The 21,342-nt window shown below is 37.1% G+C and overlaps 2 protein-coding genes across 2 annotated transcripts; one reads left to right on the forward strand and one right to left on the reverse strand.

The window, feature by feature from the left end:
• Window positions 1–666: 666 nt before the first annotated feature.
• On the reverse strand, window positions 667–11,428 carry tnni1a (troponin I type 1a (skeletal, slow)). Its single transcript, XM_073939760.1, has 7 exons — window positions 11,255–11,428; window positions 8,635–8,670; window positions 8,114–8,155; window positions 6,628–6,759; window positions 6,161–6,250; window positions 4,452–4,628; window positions 667–1,867 (listed from the first exon to the last, which is right to left on the reverse strand). Exons 3-7 carry the CDS (start codon window positions 8,120–8,122, stop codon window positions 1,763–1,765), a joined length of 513 nt encoding a protein of 170 aa, XP_073795861.1. The 5' UTR covers window positions 8,123–8,155; window positions 8,635–8,670; window positions 11,255–11,428; the 3' UTR covers window positions 667–1,762.
• A 2,935-nt stretch (window positions 11,429–14,363) lies between these two features.
• Window positions 14,364–21,342, forward strand: ftr57 (finTRIM family, member 57). Its single transcript, XM_005161933.6, has 6 exons — window positions 14,364–15,049; window positions 17,693–17,788; window positions 17,865–18,098; window positions 19,471–19,621; window positions 20,169–20,246; window positions 20,559–21,342. Exons 1-6 carry the CDS (start codon window positions 14,480–14,482, stop codon window positions 21,074–21,076), a joined length of 1,647 nt encoding a protein of 548 aa, XP_005161990.2. The 5' UTR covers window positions 14,364–14,479; the 3' UTR covers window positions 21,077–21,342.

A 21,342-nucleotide genomic window follows, 5' to 3' on the forward strand; every position in this document is an offset into this window, starting at 1 on the left:
CTTATATTGACTTAATAGAATATGCAATCATTTAATTACTTGAATACACACTCTTTACGCAAGAACCAGGCCTGTTTCCATATCTAATTATTAATTCGTTCATTTTCTTGGTCCCTTTATTAATCTGGGGTTGCCATAGCGGAATGAACCACCAACTAATCCAGCAAATGTTTTACGCAGCGAATGCCTTTCCAGCTGCAACCCATCACTGGGAAACATACAGTTACAGTCATTCACACACATACTCTATGGACAATTTGCTTACTCAGTTTTCCTGTACCACATGTCTTTGGACTTATTGGGGAAACCGGAGCACCCGGAGGAAAAACCACCTGAACGTGGGGAGAACATGCAAACTCCACAGAGAGTCTAACTGACCCAGCTGAGGCTCGAACCAGCAACCTTCTTGCTGTGAGGCAACAGCACTACAAATATATAAAAATGACCTCATCTAATGCAGTAAAAGACCTCCGTCTGGTTCTGTTGCATTACATCACATAGCAGTGAAGATGAGGTCAAATGCTGTGCATGTTTAAAAAGGATGCAGCCTTATTGTCTTATGTCAGCTCAGAAATTCCATGACATTTCAGTACACAAGTCAAGCATATAGGACATCATTTTCAGTGTCAGCTACTCACAGTGGCATTTGCTCTTCAGTTCAAAATTCATTCAAAGGGCTGGAAGTGTTTACTTTATTCCTGTGCCACACCTATAAAAGACAAACCGACCTGCTGTACTTTGACCGGAGCAGTATAGCAGTCAATCCAGTACGTTTGGCCTGAAAGGAAATAATAGACTACTGGAATGACATGTTTCCGCAATATTGTTACATGTACAAATGCTTCTGTATTCACTCATGCATTACAGAAAGACAGAGAAAGAAAAAACATTCCACATAAAGGACGTCATGATGAACTTTGTCTGCTAAACGTTAAATAAGACAGTATGGCCTGAACACTCCACCCAGGGCCAACACAGAGAAGACAGAGATCCACAGTATGCAAATAAGGGTTGGAGTCCACTGTCTTCAGATGGTACAGTTAGTGCCTCACTTCCTGCTCCAGCTCCTGATCTCATCATCTATGCATGATGGCCTATTCAACAGCAAATTAAACATTTGCATAAACAAAGAAACACAGCACATGTGCTCAGTTCTTCAGGCATTTGACTGATATGGCACGCAAAAAAAAAAAAGCAGTTATCGGACTTTCCATACTTTGTGCTTTTTTTATTTTTGAATATTTATATTCAACACTGCAGGTTAGTATTATGATCCATAGACCAAATTTTCAGAGAAATGCGAGTTAGACTACACATGTATTGAGTCAAGTATACATCGATAACTGTTTCACTTATGTTTATTCACATAATACATTGTCACACCTTGCGTTGACTCTTCATAATAACTGAATATTGACATAAAACATACACTGAGCTGGTAATTATTTACTTAATGGCAGTGATGTAAAGTGACTGATCACAAATACTCAAATTAGTGTAATTGAGTAGTTTTCTCAGGAATTGTAATTTACTAAGTAGTTTTAAAATTGTGTACTTTTACTTTGCCTTGAGTACATTTTTAGTTTAGTATCTGTACTTTTACTCCACTACCTTCCTTCAACCTAAAATCATGAAAATAATCATGAAATAAACTGGACTATTAAACTAGCCTACTTTATAATCTGGTATTTGATTTAGAATGCAACTCTAAACCTCAGTTGCCAAATGGCTGCATAGACTTTTCTTTGAGATTCGCTAGGTTTCACTGGGTGGAGACTTTCGCTGCATCAAACATCTTTTTTCTTCCCTCCATACCAGACATGGCCTCTACATTCTTCCTCCAATCGCTGTCCTCAACCGGCCTCTTCTGTAGAAAGACACACAAGTGTTCTCTTAAGCTTCATTGATAAACATAAATGTGATATATGATCAGATTATTCCATTAGATTTCATTCAAATTAATTGTTTCAACTTGAGTAGGTAGCACAATCAGCTCACAGCAAGAAGGTCGCTGGTTCGAGCCTCGGCTGGGTCAGTTGGCATTTCTGTGTGGAGTTTGCATGTTCTCCCTGTATTCACGTGGACTTCCTCCGGATGCTCCGGTTTCCCCCACAAACCCAAAGACGTGGTATAGGTGGATTAGGTAAGCTAAATTGTCCGTGTATGTGTGTGAATGAGTGTGTATGGATGTTTTCCAGTGATGGTTTGCAGCTGGAAGGGCATCCGCTGCCTAAAACATATGCTGGATAAGTTGGCGGTTCATTCCACTGTGGCGACCCCTGATTAATAAAGGGACTAAGCTGAAAAATGAAGTGAATGAATGAAAGATTTGACTTAAATTATATATATATATATATATATATATATATATATATATATATATATATATATATATATATATATATATATATATATATATATATATACATATACATATATATATACAATAATTAATTAATTTTAATGGTGCTAGAACCAACTAGTTCTGAAAGGAATCATTTTATATTGACCGCCATTCAAAAGTAAACATATGTTTCAAACATTTGTGTTTCATCAATATTTACTCATTTACACTACCTGAAAAAAGTCTAGTTGATCGATTGGAAAAGTTGCAGAAGGTAAACTTTGTGATGAATCATCTGTTGAACTGCATCCCAATCATCATAAATACAGCAAAAGACATATTGGAAACCACATGGACCCAAGATTCTTACAGAAATCAGACAAGTTTGATGAAGGAAAAATTATTGTTTGGGGTTCGGAGAGATCTGCAGAGATAGCAACATCAACAATCTGAGGTATCAAGACATTTGTGCAGCCCATTACTTTACAAACCACAGGAGAGGGGAAATTCTTCAGCAGGATAGCGCTCTTTCTCCTGCCACCACATCGAAAGTTCCTAAAAGCAAAGAAGTTTAAAGTGCTCCAGGATTGGCCAACCCAGTCATCAGAGATGAATGTTATTGAGCATGAGAGTGGACAAGAGAAGTATGATGTTAATCTGTTGGTGTCAAGACTTCTGTCAGGTAGAGTAAATTTGAATATATGGCAATTAACAATGTGTCGTAAGAGATGTGTGCAGGTCCACACTGCTACTAGCGAGGTGTACTTAATAAAACTGCTGGCAAATGTAGATCACCATCATCGCCTAGTCTTTCTAATCCTCTGTTTTCACTTGACGGGTTTGGTCTCTTCTGCAGTGTTTCATCTCTTTGAGCACATAAGGGTTATATCTATTGAATTCAGCTGCACATCAACACAAAAGCCATTCTTTCAGTGCATCATCCTTCTGTTGTCCACTCTCATGCCAGTCATACAACACCCAACCTCCATTATATTCATAAAACTCTGAAAGGATTTTACATCATCACTGTGTCACGGACACACTGCTTGTTCTCTAAAGCATAACCTTTCTCTCCTCCACCTTGATTTCCATGAGCCTCTGCCCTTTTAAACAACTGATGGTGATGATGTCATCCGCCTCATCTCTCATAAGCTCTGCCTTGTCAGGATGTATTGTTTAACTTCATATCTGAATGATGAGCTTTGACTATTTCTTGAGTCAAGCTGTCCAAGTGACAGTTTGGAAGTAAGCAATACAAAAGTAGGTTTGTGATGTTTTAACATGTTTCGTAGATAGAAGCTTTCCCCCATTATCTGAATCATTATCAGCAGGATTTGGAGCATTGGACCATTCCAAACAATTACCTACCTGTGTAGTTCATTTTATATGATATCATACGCATGCATTTGCACAGATATACCCTTGTAAAGTGTCCAAACTCTGCATTGATTCACTCAAAACCCTTTGGCCTAGAGCAGGGGTATCCAAACTCATTCCTGGAGGGCCAGTGTCCTGCAAAGTTTAGTTCCAACCCCAATTAGACACACCTGAACCAGCTAATTAAGCTCTTTCTAGGTATACTGGAAATTTTCAGGCAGGTCTGTTGAGGCAAGATGGAGCTAAACCCTACAGGGACACCGGCCCTCCAGGACCAGGATTGGTGACCCCTGGCTTAAAGAGTGTAATACTTTTGTCCTTAAAATGTTTTTAAACAAATATAAAAACTGCTTTTATTCTAGCTGAAATTAAACAAATAAGACTTCCTCCAGAAAAAAAAAAAAATATATATTATCAGACATACTATGAAAATGTCCCTGCACTGTTAAACATCATTTTGGAAATATTTAAAAAAGAAAACAAAAAAATCAAAAACAAAAAAAAGTGGGGCTAAAATATCTGACTTCAACTGTATACACATGTGTATATATATATATATATATATATATATATATATATATATATATATATATATATATATATATATATATATATGAAGAGTTCAGACGCAAAACCTTTAAGTGTCATCTAAAATTTTCTTCTGAAATAAGCATTTTTCTAAGGCTCTTGAATAGGAGTGTATGTATTCTGAATTCATATGCCATCATACCTTCTCCGTATCTTCTTTTTTCACAGATTTGAGGTTGGCTCGTAGGTCCATGGAGACTTTGTGTTTTGAGCCTAGCAGTGACCGGAGAATGGCATCTGCAGACACCCTTACCCTCCTCAGCGGGGGCCGCTTGAACTTACCTCTCAGGTCCAAAACTTTAATGTTTAGATCTTTGATCTACAGAATGGACAGAGAATGTTATCATTAATATATGGTTCACCTTTGAGCATAAAATACATTATATTCAGCCTGATCTCACGAGGAAATGTAAGTATTTTACGTTTTGTCAGTTTAGTTGCTAATTCGAACGAATTGGAGTTGAGTCGTACGAAATTGTACGATTTTAAAAAGGAGGCGTGGCACCCAACCCCACCCCTAACCCAAACCGTCATTGGGGGATGAGCAAATCAGACTTAATTGTACGAATTAGATCGTACAAATTCATACAAATTAGCCACTAAATCAAAAAGTTACAAACTGCTGTGAGATTGCGTTGTTATATTCCACCTTGTGTTAACATGGGTTTAAATGAATCTCTTGTGATCATTTATGATACAATTTTGATAAAACCCTAATTCCCTTTCCTTATTTCATTATGCTTCATCACTTTTACTTGAAAAACTGAATTCAATGAATGAGTACTATTAAGTAAATCAATACATCTTACATGACATTTGAGTAAGTGGGAAAGTATGTAATAACAATTTGCAGACGAATAAAATGTGTGAGTTTTATATGGAACAAAATCAATGCCAAATGTATTGAAATAAAAACCTTGTCGAATAGCACCAACTAAAATAATTAATAATAATACATTGAATTAACAACTGCTTGCATTTTAATGACTTGAATTGCCACGGCTTGTAATTTTAGGTCTTGGAATTTAACAAAACTGCTTATTTAAGCTGTAACTTTTAAGAACTTTGCTTGAACAGACTAGTCGTTACAGCAAACTAGCCAAGTAGAAAAAAAATAAAGAAATAAAATAAGTGAGGCACAACATGTGATGAAATAATACAATTCACTGTCGGTTACCAATATTTAATCCATTATTAGAAGTAATAGGCCAGATCTGGGCCAGAATAGAAGCAAACTGTGACCCAGAATAGGATCAGTTCTGGTTCATTTGGTTGAATTCTGGTTAATACAAGGTATTTCTTTGACTTATTTGTGGCCCAGATCTGACAAACAGGAGCGGACCGCTCTAGAGCCATCATTCTATTCAGTCTGTGGTCCAGATGTAAGTGTCTAGTGTGGGCTAGATCTGAGCCAGAATAAAAGCAAACTGTGACCCAGAATAGGGTAAGTTCTGGTTCATTTGGTTGAATTCTGGATGATATGTGAAATTGCTATGGCTTAATTGTGGCCCAGATCTTGCAAACAGGAGCGGACCGCCCAAGTGCCATCATTCCATGCTGAATGTGGGCCGGATGTAAGTGTCTGGTGTGGGCCGGATTTGAGCCACATGAATTTTGCTAGCTGGATTCCAACAATCCACATTCCATATGTTTACCATGTGAACCTCATTGTTATATACGCCATTGTTCATAAATAAATACAATTTTAAAAAGGAAATAAATGAAATTTGATGAAAGCTAAATACTCAGACATGCACACTATTAGAACCCCACAAATAGACCAGATGAAGACACCAAGTTATGACATTGTCTGACTGGTTATTAAAGCATGGTTTATGTGGATTGTCATACCTCACGCTTATTCAGTAAGACTTTGGCTTCAATATCATAGCGCTCTTCATCCACCAAATCTATCTTAGCATGAAGCTCTTGACAGAGTCCCTAAAGGAGCCAGAAATGTTAATTCAGTGAATGAGTATAACATTACACAGGGTGTCAACTAACAACATCGGAAAGGCATTTTCTTATGACAACCAAATATCAAAAGGCAAATTTTTCTGCTTATCAATTTACACAGACATTCATCTCATACTAATGATTGTGGCTGGCTAGAGTGACTATTTACATTGCAATTAGTCAAATTAAGATGGACAGGCACTGGGCAATACATTTGCATCACCCTTATGAAAGCTAATATGGAAATACGGGTGGGGTGATGTGACAGCAGTGATTGTACCATTCGATTTCAAGTTGTCAGGTTTTTCATGTGGCACCTAATGACTAAAACTGCAGATTAAAAAGTGGACGCATGAGGTTACCTGAAGCTCAGAGAATGACATGCTCTGTGTCTGCAGAGGAGGAGCTTTCTCCATCAGATACTTCTGCTTATCCTCCTCTTTATCCAACACCTCCTGATCCAGCTCCTCTTTGGCTTTGGCCACCATCAAACTCTGAACAAATTAATGCCAGTTAGTCTGTTTCAACGTGTGGTGTCTACACATTTTGTCTAATTTGTGACAGGATTAGACTACATAACTGTTTTACAATAGTCAACATGTAAAACTAGGCGATTCGTATTAATAATAAGTGAACGTGAAGAACAACAATGACAGATTTTATGTCACATCTTGACTTATCGTCATTCATTCATTCAGTCATTTTCTTTTCGGCTTAGTCCCTTTATGATTCTGGGGTCGCCACAGTGGAAGGAACCGCCAACTTATCCAGCATATGTTTTTATGCAGCGGATGCCCTTCCAGCTGCAACCCATCTCTGGGTAACATCCACAAACACTCATACACTATGGACATTTTAGCCTACCCGATTCACTTGTATGGGGAAACCGGAGCACCCAGAGGAACCCCATGCGAACAACGGACAATTTTAGCCTACCTAGTTCACCTGCACTGCATTTCTTGGACTGTGGGGGAAACTGGAACACCCGGAGGAAACCCACCCGAATGCAGGGAGAACATGCAAGCTCCACACAGAAACGCCAACTGACCCAGCCAAGGCTTGAACTTGCGACCTTATTGCTGCGAGGCGACAGCACTACCTACTGTGCTACTGCTTCACCCTTATTATTATTATTATTATTATTATTAATTCATTCATTTTCTTGTTGGCTCAGTCCTTTTATTAATCCGGGGTCGCCACAGCGGAATGAACCGCCAACTTATTCAGGACATTTTTTACACAGTGGATGCCCTTCCAGCCGCAACCCATCTCTGGGAAATATTATTATTATTATTAATATTATTATTACTATTATTATTATTATTATTATTATTACTATTATTATTATTATTATTATTATTATTATTATTATTATTAATCAATCAATAAATTAATTAATTTTATTATTACTATTATTATTATTTTCACTCTTTAAGTCTGTTTTCAGAACTGGGACCGGCTTGCTTGTGAGAATTGTACATGCCAAATATCATATTATTTTAGAAACATGTCTGCCATCTAGTGTTGACTCTAAAACAATCCTCTTGTCCTTAGGTCAAAAATACAAAAGAATAGATTATCATACTCTTTTTGTTGGCAATTGGGCAAAACTAATTGGTTTTAAACATAGTGGGGAAAATATTGATTGCAGTTTACAATTATCTTGTCTTTTACATGTCATCAAGTGATTATTGATCTAATATGCTTTTTTGTCACATGTTGCTAAAATGTTACTAAATGTTACTAAATAATATTTTAGTGAGTGGCTGATTTAAATCATTGTAAAATGTGTAATACACGTTATCTTTTTGCTAAGAGTATGTAAATTTGTGTGTGTTGCACACCAACCTTTAGCATGAGTTTTCTTGAGGCTGAGATCTTGGACTTCCTCTAGGCCACAGATGTGATAAAAAGTTAAAAAAGATAAAATAGTACAGGTATTGATCATAACATAATCAAACTTATGGTCAATTATTGGAAAAATAGGTCACACTTTTATTTTGATGGTCCGTTTGTTGAATTTAAGTTTCATTGCATCTACATGGCAACTAATTCTTAGTATATTATAAGTAGATTGTTAGTTTGGGGTTAGTGTTAGTGTAAGTTGACATGTACTTGCAAAGATTCTTATAGTCAGTTAAATGTCTGTTAAAGGAGCAGAATTAATAGATATTAAGCAGACAGTCTACTAATACTCAAATGAACCATCAAAATAAAGTGTTACCAAAAAAAAAAAAAGAAAGAAAAGTATGCATACTTACTTCTTGACTGTAGAGAAAAAAAACACAAACAAAAAAATGCATGTTAGTAAAGAGGTATAATATATTAGATTGGTGTAGATTATTGCTGCTGGTCTTAGAGATCACCACCACTCACCCTTGTTCAGGCATTTTTAGGGATAAGGTCTGTAAGAGAGCAAACAGATTCATTATTACATCTTGGCCAAGAACACAAAGCCAAGAATTCAGATTTAAACTTTGGTCTAAATGTGTACAGTATTTTCTGAGGTTACAAACAACAACAAACTCAAATAAATGAACAGTATCTGCTAAAACATTCTAGTTCACCATAACACTATTTTAATAAAGTATATAGCACAAAAACAACAATTTTCAGTTTTTGCAGTTTAATTTAAGTTTGACTCTTTAGTATGTACACACGGAAACCCTAAGTTGACAGAACGAAATTAATAGAGTAAACTCGTTGCCTCAATTTTTTTGAGTAACGGAGTCTCCCAGAACTTGCATATTTAAGTCTATTTAACTTTGGTTGATTATACTTAAACCGTTCAGTTCAGTGTGTGTGTCTCTGTGTAATTATATAATATGAAAAAAAAAGGTTCAAAAGAAAAATAAGTAGCTATTCATTCCCATTATGTTGAATAATTACACATAAAGCCTTTTTTTCTGATTAATATAAAGACCTTGCACTAAAAGGGGCACATATTAGAGTTTTACAATCAAGACAACATTAAAAATGACCCGTTTTTTTCAAAGGATTAATCGTGATTTTGAGCTTACCATACCTGAAATGTTAAGTTTATCAGGGCTTAACAATAAGGACTGCCCGATGGCCTGGACCCAGCGTGTGGGATGCTAGACAGTAGGCAGTAGTGGGACAGTAGACAGGATCATTACTGGCCCAATCGGGCCACTGGTGCCTTGGTACTAAAGTTAAATTTGCCTGTGATTATTTGTCAATTACGTGCAAATACAGTTTTAGAATTGAGAAACAGTTCGTATTTTCAAGCCTTCAAATGCTACCTTCTCAGTTCTTCTTATCTGATTGGATGTTGTGAGCACGTTATTAGTACAGGGAAGAGACAGCAACTCAAGTTTTTTTTTCTTCACTCTCCTATCAGTTGAAATTTTTTTTCCCCTCTCCGCTGTCGCCACTGGCTCGCTTGGTTCAGGACTGGTAGAGCTACGCATCGATGAATTCAGTGTTTGAACTCTCAGTAATGATTTTAAATCACACTGAACTGAGCTAAACTGAACTGAACTGAAACACTAAAAACTGAACTTCACTGTTCCAGTTACTATGACCATTTATGTGAAACTGCTTTGACACAATCTACATTGTAAAAGCGCTATACAAATAAAGCTGAATTGAATTGAATGGCAGTAACAATAAATGATGATGCTAAAGGAAAACATTTCTTTCTAACGTCTTGGAAGCAGACATATACCAGGGTACACCACGACTAAAAAAAATTAAGTGATCTTTTGTACAGTTTGCCGTCAGTTTGGCTGGTCTTTAGCCATCTTTTGTTTTAAAACACTTTGAATTTTACTTATTACGCATTAATATATTTTTTAAAATATTTAAGTTCCATATTTACAAACATTTTGACACTTTTTTGTATTATTTGTGGCTAAGAAATAGCTATTAACTTTTTTTTTTTGGAGGAGCCAGTGAAAATATTGGCAGGGCAAGTAAAAATCTGAACCATTGGTCCGATTGGGCCAGTAGAAAAAAATGCTTAGCATTGAACCTTGTTTATGCATTTTTATTGCATATAAATTAAATTAACTCATATGTTTTTAGGTTACAGAACCAAAATGCTAAATTTTAACTAATGTTCAGTCAACTTTACTTGTTCATTTAAGTAAAGACAACATTAGGGTTTACAGTGCAGATTTTACAGTTAAACAACAGCCTTTTTCAATTCTTTTTTCAAAGCTCGTGGCATGATAATAAACTGCAGTTACTTGACGATTGTGTAGTCTGGTAATTATGAAAATTATGAGAAGGTCAGGATTAGGAACTTAACTGAACATATTATATTTGATTAAATGAAACTCCGGCGAAGCAGTTGCGCAGTAGGTAGTGCTGTCACCTCACAGCAAGAAGGTCGCTGGTTCGAGCCTTGGCTCAGTTGGCGTTTCTGTGTGGAGTTTGCATGTTCTCCTTGCGTTCGCGTGGGTTTCCTCCGGGTGCTCCGGTTTCCCCCACAGTCCAAAGACATGCGGTACAGGTGAATTGGGTAGGCTAAATTATCCTTAGTGTATGAGTGTGTGCGTGAATGTGTGTCTGATTGTTTCCCAGAGATAGGTTGCGGCTGGAAGGGCACCCGTTGCTTAAAAAACTTGCTGGATAAGTTGCAGGTTCATTCCGCTGTGGCGAACCCAGATTAATAAAAGGACTAAGCCAACAAGAAAATGAATGAATAAATGAAACTCTTAAATTTTCCAAGTGATGGGTTGCAGCTGGAAAAGCATCCACTGCGTAAAACATATACTGGATAAGTTGGTGGTTCAATCCGCTGTGGCCACCCCAGATTAATAAAAGGACTAAGCCGAAAAGAAAATGAATGAATGAAACCTTTTAAATATTTATCTAAAAATGTGATACTCAGACTGCAGTCTAAAATAAAATTATTCGATAGACAAAGATACCTCGCAAAACCTGACTATAAAATTGTACTTTATTACTATGCATCCTTTGTTTGAGTGTTGTGGTAATTCTCCATCAGTAGCAGCATCTTACCTTACAGTATCTTGTGTTGTCCCTGGTAGATTTCAGAATAGAGATGTGCTCTCTTATTTATCCCACATCATCTATGGATGTCTAATGTGTTAGTGGAGGATATTATTAGAGCACATAATAAATCTCTCTAGCTCTCTCCTAATTCGTCTGCCTGTCACAGGTTATGTTCATCTCATGGCTCCACAGCTCTAATCAGCTATCTGTCTGTCTGCTCTGCCAGCTGACAATCAGCGCTCTGGTTTATCTGTTCACAGATGATTGTTCTGCTCTGCTGGAAAATCTTAATATACAATGGCTCCAGAAAGCATTCAGACACTTAAGCCCCTAATGAAGGAATGCAACTATGTTATGGATATAACATGATTAACCAAGTGACAAATGCAAAGGCATAGTCACATACAAAAAAGTTCAAACAAGATCTCCAGGGAAAAAACAAACAAACTATTTTTGAATTTAGTAAATTGGTAGCTTGAACAAGTACAAGGGAGCATAAAGAGTCTGAGCAGGTCATCAGAAAATAAATAAATAAATAAATAGGTTTGTTTGCATGCATGCATACATACATACATACAGGAGCACCGCTAGGGGGGAAAGTTAGAATGATTCTGAGGGCCCACACATTTAGGGGGCCCCCAAAGACATTTTAAAGGGCCAGTGACAGCCATAAGTCACCCCGCCAGCCCCCCAACCCCCTCCTCTTCACTATCATCCACGACAACCTATAATCCCCCCCCCCTTCACTTTCACCCACGACACCCCCCCCCAACTTTTATCTGACATCCCCCTCTGCTCTTCACTTTCGTCCACGACACCCAAAACTCCCACCCTCCAGTCTTCACTTTTGTCCGTGATACCAAACCTTACCCCCAACCTAGTTTTCTCTTTCGTCCACGAACCCCCCCCCCCCCCACACTCCCACACTCTTCACTTTCATCTGCAACAACCTCCATCCGCTCTTCACTTTCATCCTCGACAACCCACCCCCGCTCTTTACTTTCGTTCGCAATTTCCCCCTTTACTTGTCAGAGGGCCCGTGGGAGCCAGCGGCGCTCCTGCATACATACATACATACAAACATTTTCCCAGTACTGGGTTGCAGCTGGAAGGGCATCCTCTGTGTAAAACATTGGTATAGTTGGTGGTTTATTCTGTTGTGGTGACCTCTGAAATACAGACTAACCCGAAGGAAAATGTATAAATGAATGAAATACATACAGTTGAAGTCAGAATTATTAGCCCCCTTCGATTTTGTTTTCTTCTCCTTTTTCAATATTTCCCAGATTATGTTTACCAAAGCAAGGAAATTTTCACTGTGTGTCTGATAATATTTTTTCTTCTGGAGAAAGTCTTATTTGTTTTATTTCGGCTAGAATAAAAGCAGTTTTAAATTTTTTAAACACCATTTAAGGGACAAAATTATTAGCCCCTTTAAGCTGTTTTTTCTAGATAATACAGAACAAACCAAACATAAGTTGCCTAATTACCCTAACCTGCGTAGTTAACCTAATTAACCTAGTTAGGCCTTTAAATGTCACCTTAAGCTGTATAGAAGTGTTTTGAAAAATATCTAGTCAAATATTATCATGGCAAAGATAAAATAAATCAGTTATAAGTAACGAGTTATTAAAACTATTATGTTTAGAAATGGGTTAAAGAAATCTTCTCGCCGTTAAACAGAAATTGGGGAAAAAATAAACAAGCAGTTTAATAATTCAGGGGGGCTAGTAATTCTGACTTTAACTGTATATACAAACATACATTCATACATACATACATACATACATACATGCATACATACATACATACATACTGTAAATACATACACACTAAGAAGAATTAATGTAGATTATAAACCAATTCACTAAACATACAATAGTTGCATAAAATGTATTATTTTAAAGTATTATTGGCATGGCATCTAATATATAAACACAACGTCAGTCCCCGTAGGCATTATATCTGGAATAACCATGACATTTGTTATAAAGATAAACCAATTTTTTTTCCTAGTTGGTTTAAGAACAATATTTGCTTAGTTAATTTTTTTTTTTATTATAATGGTCATTTACTTTCTTATTCTGAGCTCTTAAGCAAATACTGTGCTCTTATAACCGCACAAGAGTTTGCCATGGAAGCAATTCCCAGTGGAGCTTTTGCCCTTTTAAAAATCTCTCTTGATTCTGTTCTCCCCTTTACTTCATTGATTAATGCTTGTGAAACGGTGATTGGAAAAATGTGTTTCACGCTTAACCCTTCTCTCAGAAATAGAATGATTTGGCTTCTTTTTTAGAATAACCTCTATTCCTCATGTCATATTTCACTGGAATAATTTATTTCATGACATTCCCTGGAAGATTGTGTGGTCTTTACCCAACAAATTTTTAAAAATAAGGTTAAAGAGGTTTCATTAAATTTGCTACATTGAGTTTATCCAGTGACTGTTTATATATATATATATATATATATATATATATATATATATATATATATATATATATATATATATATATATATATATATATATATATATATATATATATAATGCTTCCTGAAAAGAATCCACATTGTTTCTTTTGTGGAATAATAAATGAATCTGTTGATCATCTTTTTGGGGAATGTTCCCATGTTAAGATTTTTTGGAAAGAATTTAGTTTATATGTGTCTCTCTTTTAAATAATTCATCTTAGTCATATAGGGATGTTTTTTTTTTTGTTTTTTCTAATGTTGATAAAGTAAAAAAAATATATATATTATTTAATAAATTATTTATATTACTAGCAACATTTTTTATACACAAATGCAAATGTTTGTCTGTAAAGCCTCTTTTTCTTTTTTTTTTTTGTAAAGATTTGAAATATTATTTGAATACAATCTCTACCACCAGCAATGTTAAAGCTTTAAAATCAATAACAATATGTGAATCTTACAACATTGTCACTTTTCTGTAATACCCAGCGGACTGTATTGTATATGTGACCTTTTATACCTCACTGTGACCTTGGTTTAAGATAGATTCAAAGTGATTTTTGCAATTAATTTTACCCCTGGTAGGGGGTATCTTTTGCTTATCTTTTTGTTTTGTTCTGTTGTCTTTTTTGTTGTTGTTGTTGTTATAGGATTTATACTTTTTTATGTATAATTTTGTCTTCTTGTTGAAAGTTAAAAAAAAAAAAAAAAAACTGGGAAAGTGAAACCGAAAATGAATCGACTGCTGTATTCAGTAAAATGGCAGAAGTTAGATTTTCGCTGGAGGAGTTCATGTGTCCAGTGTGTCTGGATCTTCTGAAGGACCCGGTGACCATTCCCTGTGGACACAGTTACTGTAAGACCTGCATTACAGGCTGCTGGGATCAGGAGGATGACAAGAGAGTCTACAGCTGCTCTCAGTGCAGGGAAGCCTTCAATCCGAGACCTGCTTTAGCTAAAAACACCATTCTCGCTGAAATGGTGGAGAAACTAAAGACTAAACCTCCTGCTGACTGTTACGCTGGAGCTGGAGATGTGCAGTGTGACGTCTGTACTGGAATTAAATACAAAGCAATCAAGTCCTGTCTGGTGTGTCAGGAATCTTACTGTCGAACTCATTTTGATCGTCATGAGGAGTTTCACTCTCGTAAGCCACACAAAGTGATTGATGCCACTGAACGACTGCAGGACATGATCTGCCGGAAACATGAGAAAGAGCTAGAAATGTACTGTATCACTGATCAAATGTGCATATGTCTGATGTGTAAAGAGTATGAACATAAAAACCACGAAACTATGTCAACAGCAGCACAGAGGACAGAGAAACAGGTATGAACTTGATGCGAATGTTCACCCCAAAATAAACATTTTGTCATCATTCACACATCGTCATGCATTTCAATAATATTATGACTTTCTTTATCTATTGAATGTAAAAAAATAAATAAATGAAATAAATTAGTGGTGAAATAAAAACTAGATTTAGTGTCATCAGTGGTAGGTATAAATATTTCATTCTCCTAAAAGAACATAATGTTACTTAAGTAAAAATAGTTGCATGTAACTGAAGTGTGCAGTGTATTATATAATGTCTGTTTTTATATGCATGAAAGTGCAGTGTCATTATTGTAAATGTTTTATATTTAAAACAACAAATGCCTGAGATGAATTATATGACTTAAATGCCAACTTCAATCAAAAAATGGAAAATACTTTGTTTAATTATATTACATTTGTAATATATTATAATTAGCAAATATAATTAACAAATTCATGAGACATGCACATACACACACATACAGTACAAATATTTTTATTTTTTAATAAGCTCTTAACCAAATTAATATCACATTTTAAAGTGTGACAGGTGTACAATTCAGCATACAACTCATTTATTTCATTGACAAAAGTTTATGAAGCTGAATGATTATATATATATATATATATATATATATATATATATATATATATATATATATATATATATATATATATATAGTATAAGACTACTATCCAAATATCAGTGTAAGACTACTATCCAAATATCAGTATAAGACTACTCTCCAAATATCAGTATAAGGGCCTACTCACACTATGCCATCCGTACCGTGCCCAGGCCCGTTTCCCGGATCGTTTGAGAAGTGTGAGTGCGGCTCAAGCACGGTTCACTTGGCTGGCCCTGGCCCGGTTGCAAGAGGTGGGCCTGAGCGCGGTTCACTTGGGCTTTGGCGCGGTACACTTGTGTGTGAGTGCAAAACGTGCCAAAGCCCGAAACTGAAAGCGAGACGTGACTTTAAGGGACTGTTTCATATGGATTTATTAATCATTCTTACTGTTCAGTGAACGCAAACTGCCATAGCTTGTTAAAGACGCAAACCTCTCACTGCATGACAGCTGCGCGCCTTCAGCCGACCTCCTCATTCCTGCAGCACGAGAGCATTATAATTATGAGCGCCAAAAGTGGCGGATCTGTTCGGCGAAATATCAGACTACGTGTCCCCGCATCCCTAAGGACTGTTTGGCGAAATATTTGACTGCATATCACAGCATAATAAACGACTGAAACGATATAACTCGAGGCAACTGTACCTAGTGTGAGTACGGCCTAAGACTACTATCTACATATCAGTATGACACTACTATCCAAATATCGGCATAAGACTACTATCTAAATATCGGGAAATATCTTCCCCGATGGCCCGCCCTCACATTACATTCGGGCCTGGGCACGTTTGCCTCATCGATGATGCGGTCTTCAGTAAGCGCTCACTCTCAGCACAGTGGAGATTGCTTTAGTTATATAATTTAAGTGGTTTGATATGCAGTGACACACAGTCAAATATTTCCCCAAACAGATCAGCCACTTTTGACGGTCATAAACTTTATTGCAATATATAATATTTGGTATTTGGATAGTAGTCTTATACCGATATTTGGATAGTAGTCTTATACCGATATTTGGATAGTAGTCTTATACCGATATTTAGATAGTAGTCTTATACCGATATTTGGATTGTAGTCTTATACCCATATTTGGATAGTAGTCTTATACCGATATTTAGATAGTAGTCTTATACCGATATTTGGATTGTAGTCTTATACCCATATTTGGATAGTAGTCTTATACCGATATTTGGATAGTAGTTTTATACCGATATTTGGATAGTAGTCTTATACCGATATTTGGATAGTAGTCTTATACCGATATTTGGATAGTAGTTTTATACCGATATTTAGATTGTAGTCTTATACCGATATTTGGATAGTAGTCTTATACCGATATTTGGATAGTAGTCTTATACCGATATTTGGATAGTAGTCTTATACCGATATTTGGATAGTAGTTTTATACCGATATTTGGATAGTAGTCTTATACCGATATTTGGATAGTAGTTTTATACCGATATTTGGATAGTAGTCTTATACCGATATTTGGATTGTAGTCTTATACCGATACTTGGATAGTAGTCTTATACCAATACTTGGATAGTTGTCCTATATCGATATTTGGATTGTAGTCTTTTACCGATATTTGGATAGTAGTCTTAGGCCGTACTCACACTATGTTCTCCTAACTGTGCCCAGGCCTGTTTTCCGGATAGTTTGAAAAGTGCGAGTGCTCTGAATCAGACTCAGGCACGGTTCATTTGGCTGGCCTTGGCCCAGTTGGTAGAGGTGTGCCTGAGTGCAGTTCACTTGGGTTTTGGCACGGTACGCTTGTGTGTGTACGCTTGTACCTCTATGAACAAGTTTAGTAATCCCTAATATACAGGCAAATTGTTATTAGAAAAAGAAAGTATACAGTAAAATGGGTTCAATGTAGATTTCACACAGTCATCTAATGTGCCACTAATTATTTTATTGAAGTACCACTATAACGTAGGGGCTGATAATATAATTAACCAATCCACACTGGTTAAGTAAATACTGGACATGTGACAGTTGCTTGCTGATGTTGGTTTGTCCTCCAGAAAGAGCTGAAGGAGACACAGATGAAGCTCCAGCAGAGAGTTCAGCAGAGACAGAAGGATCTTCAGCAGCTGAGAGAGGCTGTGGAGTCTCAGAAGGTGAGTCTGGAGACAAAGAGCTTGAGTCTCACTGAAGCTCACTGTGTCTCACAGGCTGTGTGATTGTGATCGACAGCGCTGTGCACAGACAGCAGTGGAGGACACTGACAGGATCTTTACTGAGATCATCCGCTTAATTGAGAGAAGACGCTCTGAGCTCACACAGATGATCAGAGATCAGCAGAAGACTGCAGTGAGTGAAGCTGAAGGACTTATGAAGCGACTAGAGAAGGAGATTGATCATCTGAGGAGGAGAGGTGCTGAGCTGGAGCAGCTTTCACACACACAGGATCACATCCATTTCCTGCAGGTAACAGAGATCTAGAGCAGGGGTTCTCAACTGGTTTGGCCATGGGACCCACATTTTTACATGGTCATCAAGCCGTGACCCAAATTTTTAGGAACTATAATACAATTTTAGGAATTATACTTAATTTGTATTTGTTTGTTAACATAAACAAGTAGTGACAGATACATCATGAGAAATTCACCAAGACTTAAGCCTGGTTTATATTTCTGCGTCAAGTGACCGGCGTAACCCAAGTCGCATGCAACGCGCGTAGCTGTGCATTTATACTTCTGCGCGCTGTCTCTGTCGTTCTGCATTAACACTTCCGAAACGCTAGTTGGCAGTGAGGTGTTAATGTTCCTCTGTGTCGAGTTTCTTCTCTGCCGTTTTGCTTTTCCTGAACACTTCCGGGATGTACCAGTAGCTCAACCTTGCTCATTTTGAGGCATGAACCGGCGGACGTGCAACAACTTTAGCTATGAGGTAAACACAAAACAAAACTTTCCATCCGGAGCTCCTTCACGGGACTCCACACTTGTAAACAATCGCTCCATCAGGCTCGCACCATTCGCGCGGCTCTCGGTCCCGCCCAGACTTGTCAGCGCTACCAAGCCGACCAATCACAGAGCTTGCGCTACGCGTTGCTGCGTCGTGTAGTTACATTTTTTAAGAGGTGCACGTCAGCGACGCCGACGGCCACGGCGAAGGGCTATGCGTCAGAGCCGTAGCATACGCCGGCGTTTGACGCAGAAGTATAAATCAGCCTTTACAAATAAACACTATTTTATTGCTGTCATTTAACAAAATCGATCAAATTATAGAAGTATTACAAAGTAAAAATGACAAATAGAAATACTGTTAATAATAAACTGTTAATAAAACATGTTGTCTGGTTTCTAAATGTTGTTTAAATTTAGAAGGTTTCATGCTCTCTTATGAGAGCACCTCTCTACATATGACACACTGAGGCTTTAAGTCTTTTTTGTCGTCAATATATAAATCCATACTTTACATATTCAAGGTCGTACTTGCGCTTCGACGTATTTGTTGCAATAATTAAATGAAATTTCACATGTCAAATGGTAGGGTTGTAGCGCACGCATTTCAAAATAAAAGTCCGGTATAAGCAAAATAAGTAACAAATTTTACTTTTGTTTTTTTTTTTTTTTTTTTGACCACACGCTCCGCGACCCACTGAAAATGTTCCCGCGACCCACTTTTGGGTCACGAGCCACCAGTTGAGAAACACTGATCTAGAGCATCTTAGTGGACTTGATCCTGCAATGACAGGAGACGCACAGAGAAACAGTTCATGAGATCAGAATCAGCAGTCGACAGGATTTCTGAGTGTGTGCAGTGTGGATGTGATGAGTTGAATTTCTGTTTTCTGTAGAGTTTCCAGTCTCTCTCAGCTCCTCCTGAGTCTACAGATGTTTCCTTCAATCCTCTCTTGTCTTTTGATGACTTGAAAGAATCTGTTCAACAGCTGAAAGTCAAACTGGAGGATTTCTGCAAAGAGGAGATCAGGAAGACCTCTGACAAAGGTAAAATCCTAGAGATGAATCTGCTTTTTAGAAACAAATTTTGCAAGAAATGTTACTAAACCACTATAATAAGGCTAAACTTAAATCCTCAAATCTATTTTTCATTAAGAGACAACCTAATCTTCATCACAAATCCTGGTAATGTCTAAGTTTTCCCTCATCAATGTGGATCATTTCATGTTTCATGTTTTTATCTGAGGGCCACACTCATTTTCAAACTTTTAAGTTTAAGTGGCAGATTCTGATTGTGTGTTTGTGTGTGTCATGGGGTGGTGCTGTCATGTGCATGTGTGTTCCAGTAGTGGTGTAAAAAAATTGTTTGTAGTTTTGTTGTGGGTTCAAACTTCATGGAAAATGGAATTTGGAATGGGTTGTGGCTGGAAGGGCATCCACTGCATAAAACATATGGTGGATAATTTGGCGGTTCATTTCGCTGTGGCGACCCCTGAATAATAAAGGGACTGAGCTGAAATGAAAAAGAATGAATAATGAAAGTTATATATAACACTTTAAAATGTTATAGTAATTTTATGTCTGTATTTCTTAGGGACACCCATATTGAATGACCCTTTCAAAGACACATTCGCCAACATTGTTCCCAAGACCACGAGAGACTTCCTAAAATGTAAGTGTCTTTATGATCTTCATGTAAAGAAAATCATGACATAAGAGTTTAATAATTTAGCTTATGAATGATAATTTATATAAAGACTTTTGGCCATGCAAAACCGTGAACTTCAGGATTTAAAAAAAAATAAGCCTGCCAAATAAGCTTTATAATCAATCATCAGCTAAGTGTGAACTCTTGAAACGTTTATGCAAAAGATTACATTCGTTTTTCATTATAAAATCTTTTAACTCTTAACTGCAGTGGGAATTTCATAGAAGATGAAACACATTGATATTTGCTGATTTCTGTGTATTTTCACTCCATCAGATTATTCTCGATTCACTCTGGATCTGAACACAGTGAATAAATACCTCTGCCTGTCAAGCAACATGATTACCTACACTAACACACCACAGCCGTATCCTGATCATCCAGACAGATTTGATCAGTTGTGCCAGGTGTTGTGTAGAGAGAGTGTAAGTGGACGGTGTTACTGGGAGATTAAGTGGAGTGGATATGGCGTGTGTATATCAGTGTCATATAAGGGCATCAGAAGGAAGGGACAAGGTAAAGACTGTATATTTGGAGGTAATGATCAGTCCTGGTGTTTGTTCTGCTATCCCGGTGATTATTCATTCATTCACAATGACCTAAAAACTGTTCTCCCAGTACAATCCATCAGCAGTAGAGTAGGGGTGTATGTGGATCACAGTGCAGGAATTCTGTCCTTCTACAGCGTCTCTAACACAATGACTCTTATCCACAAAGTCCAGACCACCTTCACTCAGCCACTCTACCCTGGGTTTAATGTGAATGGTTACAAATCATCAGTGATACTGTGTTGATGAATCAAAGTAGCTTGTGAACCCCTTCGTTGTAAACTACTCACTCACTATCCTTCGGCTTTCATCAGGGGTCATCACAGCACGTTTCAACCAATACACATATGAGGTGGAATTTAAATAATGACACCAATAAAGGGCAAGCAACTTACATTTCCATGTTAACCTCACGCACATAAGTTGTCCTTTCTTCATACGTTGTGATTCGTCATATTTGTTTATTTTTAAGTTGTGCATGGACATAAATAAAGGTTTTGTTATATATACAC

The sequence above is a fragment of the Danio rerio genome, chromosome 23 (genome assembly GCF_049306965.1).
Source record: "Danio rerio strain Tuebingen ecotype United States chromosome 23, GRCz12tu, whole genome shotgun sequence".
NCBI classification, from domain to species: Eukaryota; Metazoa; Chordata; class Actinopteri; order Cypriniformes; family Danionidae; genus Danio; species Danio rerio.

What these genes read in the sequence shown, in the direction of transcription:
- tnni1a (XM_073939760.1), bottom strand. An exon ending in TCTTACTGAATAAGCGTGAG is followed by an intron (nt 4,629 to 6,160) that starts GTATGACAATCC and finishes TCCATTCTGTAG; the next exon opens with ATCAAAGATCTAAACATTAA. An exon ending in AAAAAGAAGATACGGAGAAG is followed by an intron (nt 1,868 to 4,451) that starts GTATGATGGCAT and finishes GTCTTTCTACAG; the next exon opens with AAGAGGCCGGTTGAGGACAG.
- ftr57 (XM_005161933.6), top strand. Translation starts at nt 14,480, where the DNA reads ATGGCAGAAGTTAGATTTTCGCTGGAGGAGTTCATGTGTCCAGTGTGT. An exon ending in CACAGAGGACAGAGAAACAG is followed by an intron (nt 15,050 to 17,692) that starts GTATGAACTTGA and finishes TTTGTCCTCCAG; the next exon opens with AAAGAGCTGAAGGAGACACA. An exon ending in AGGCTGTGGAGTCTCAGAAG is followed by an intron (nt 17,789 to 17,864) that starts GTGAGTCTGGAG and finishes TGTGATCGACAG; the next exon opens with CGCTGTGCACAGACAGCAGT.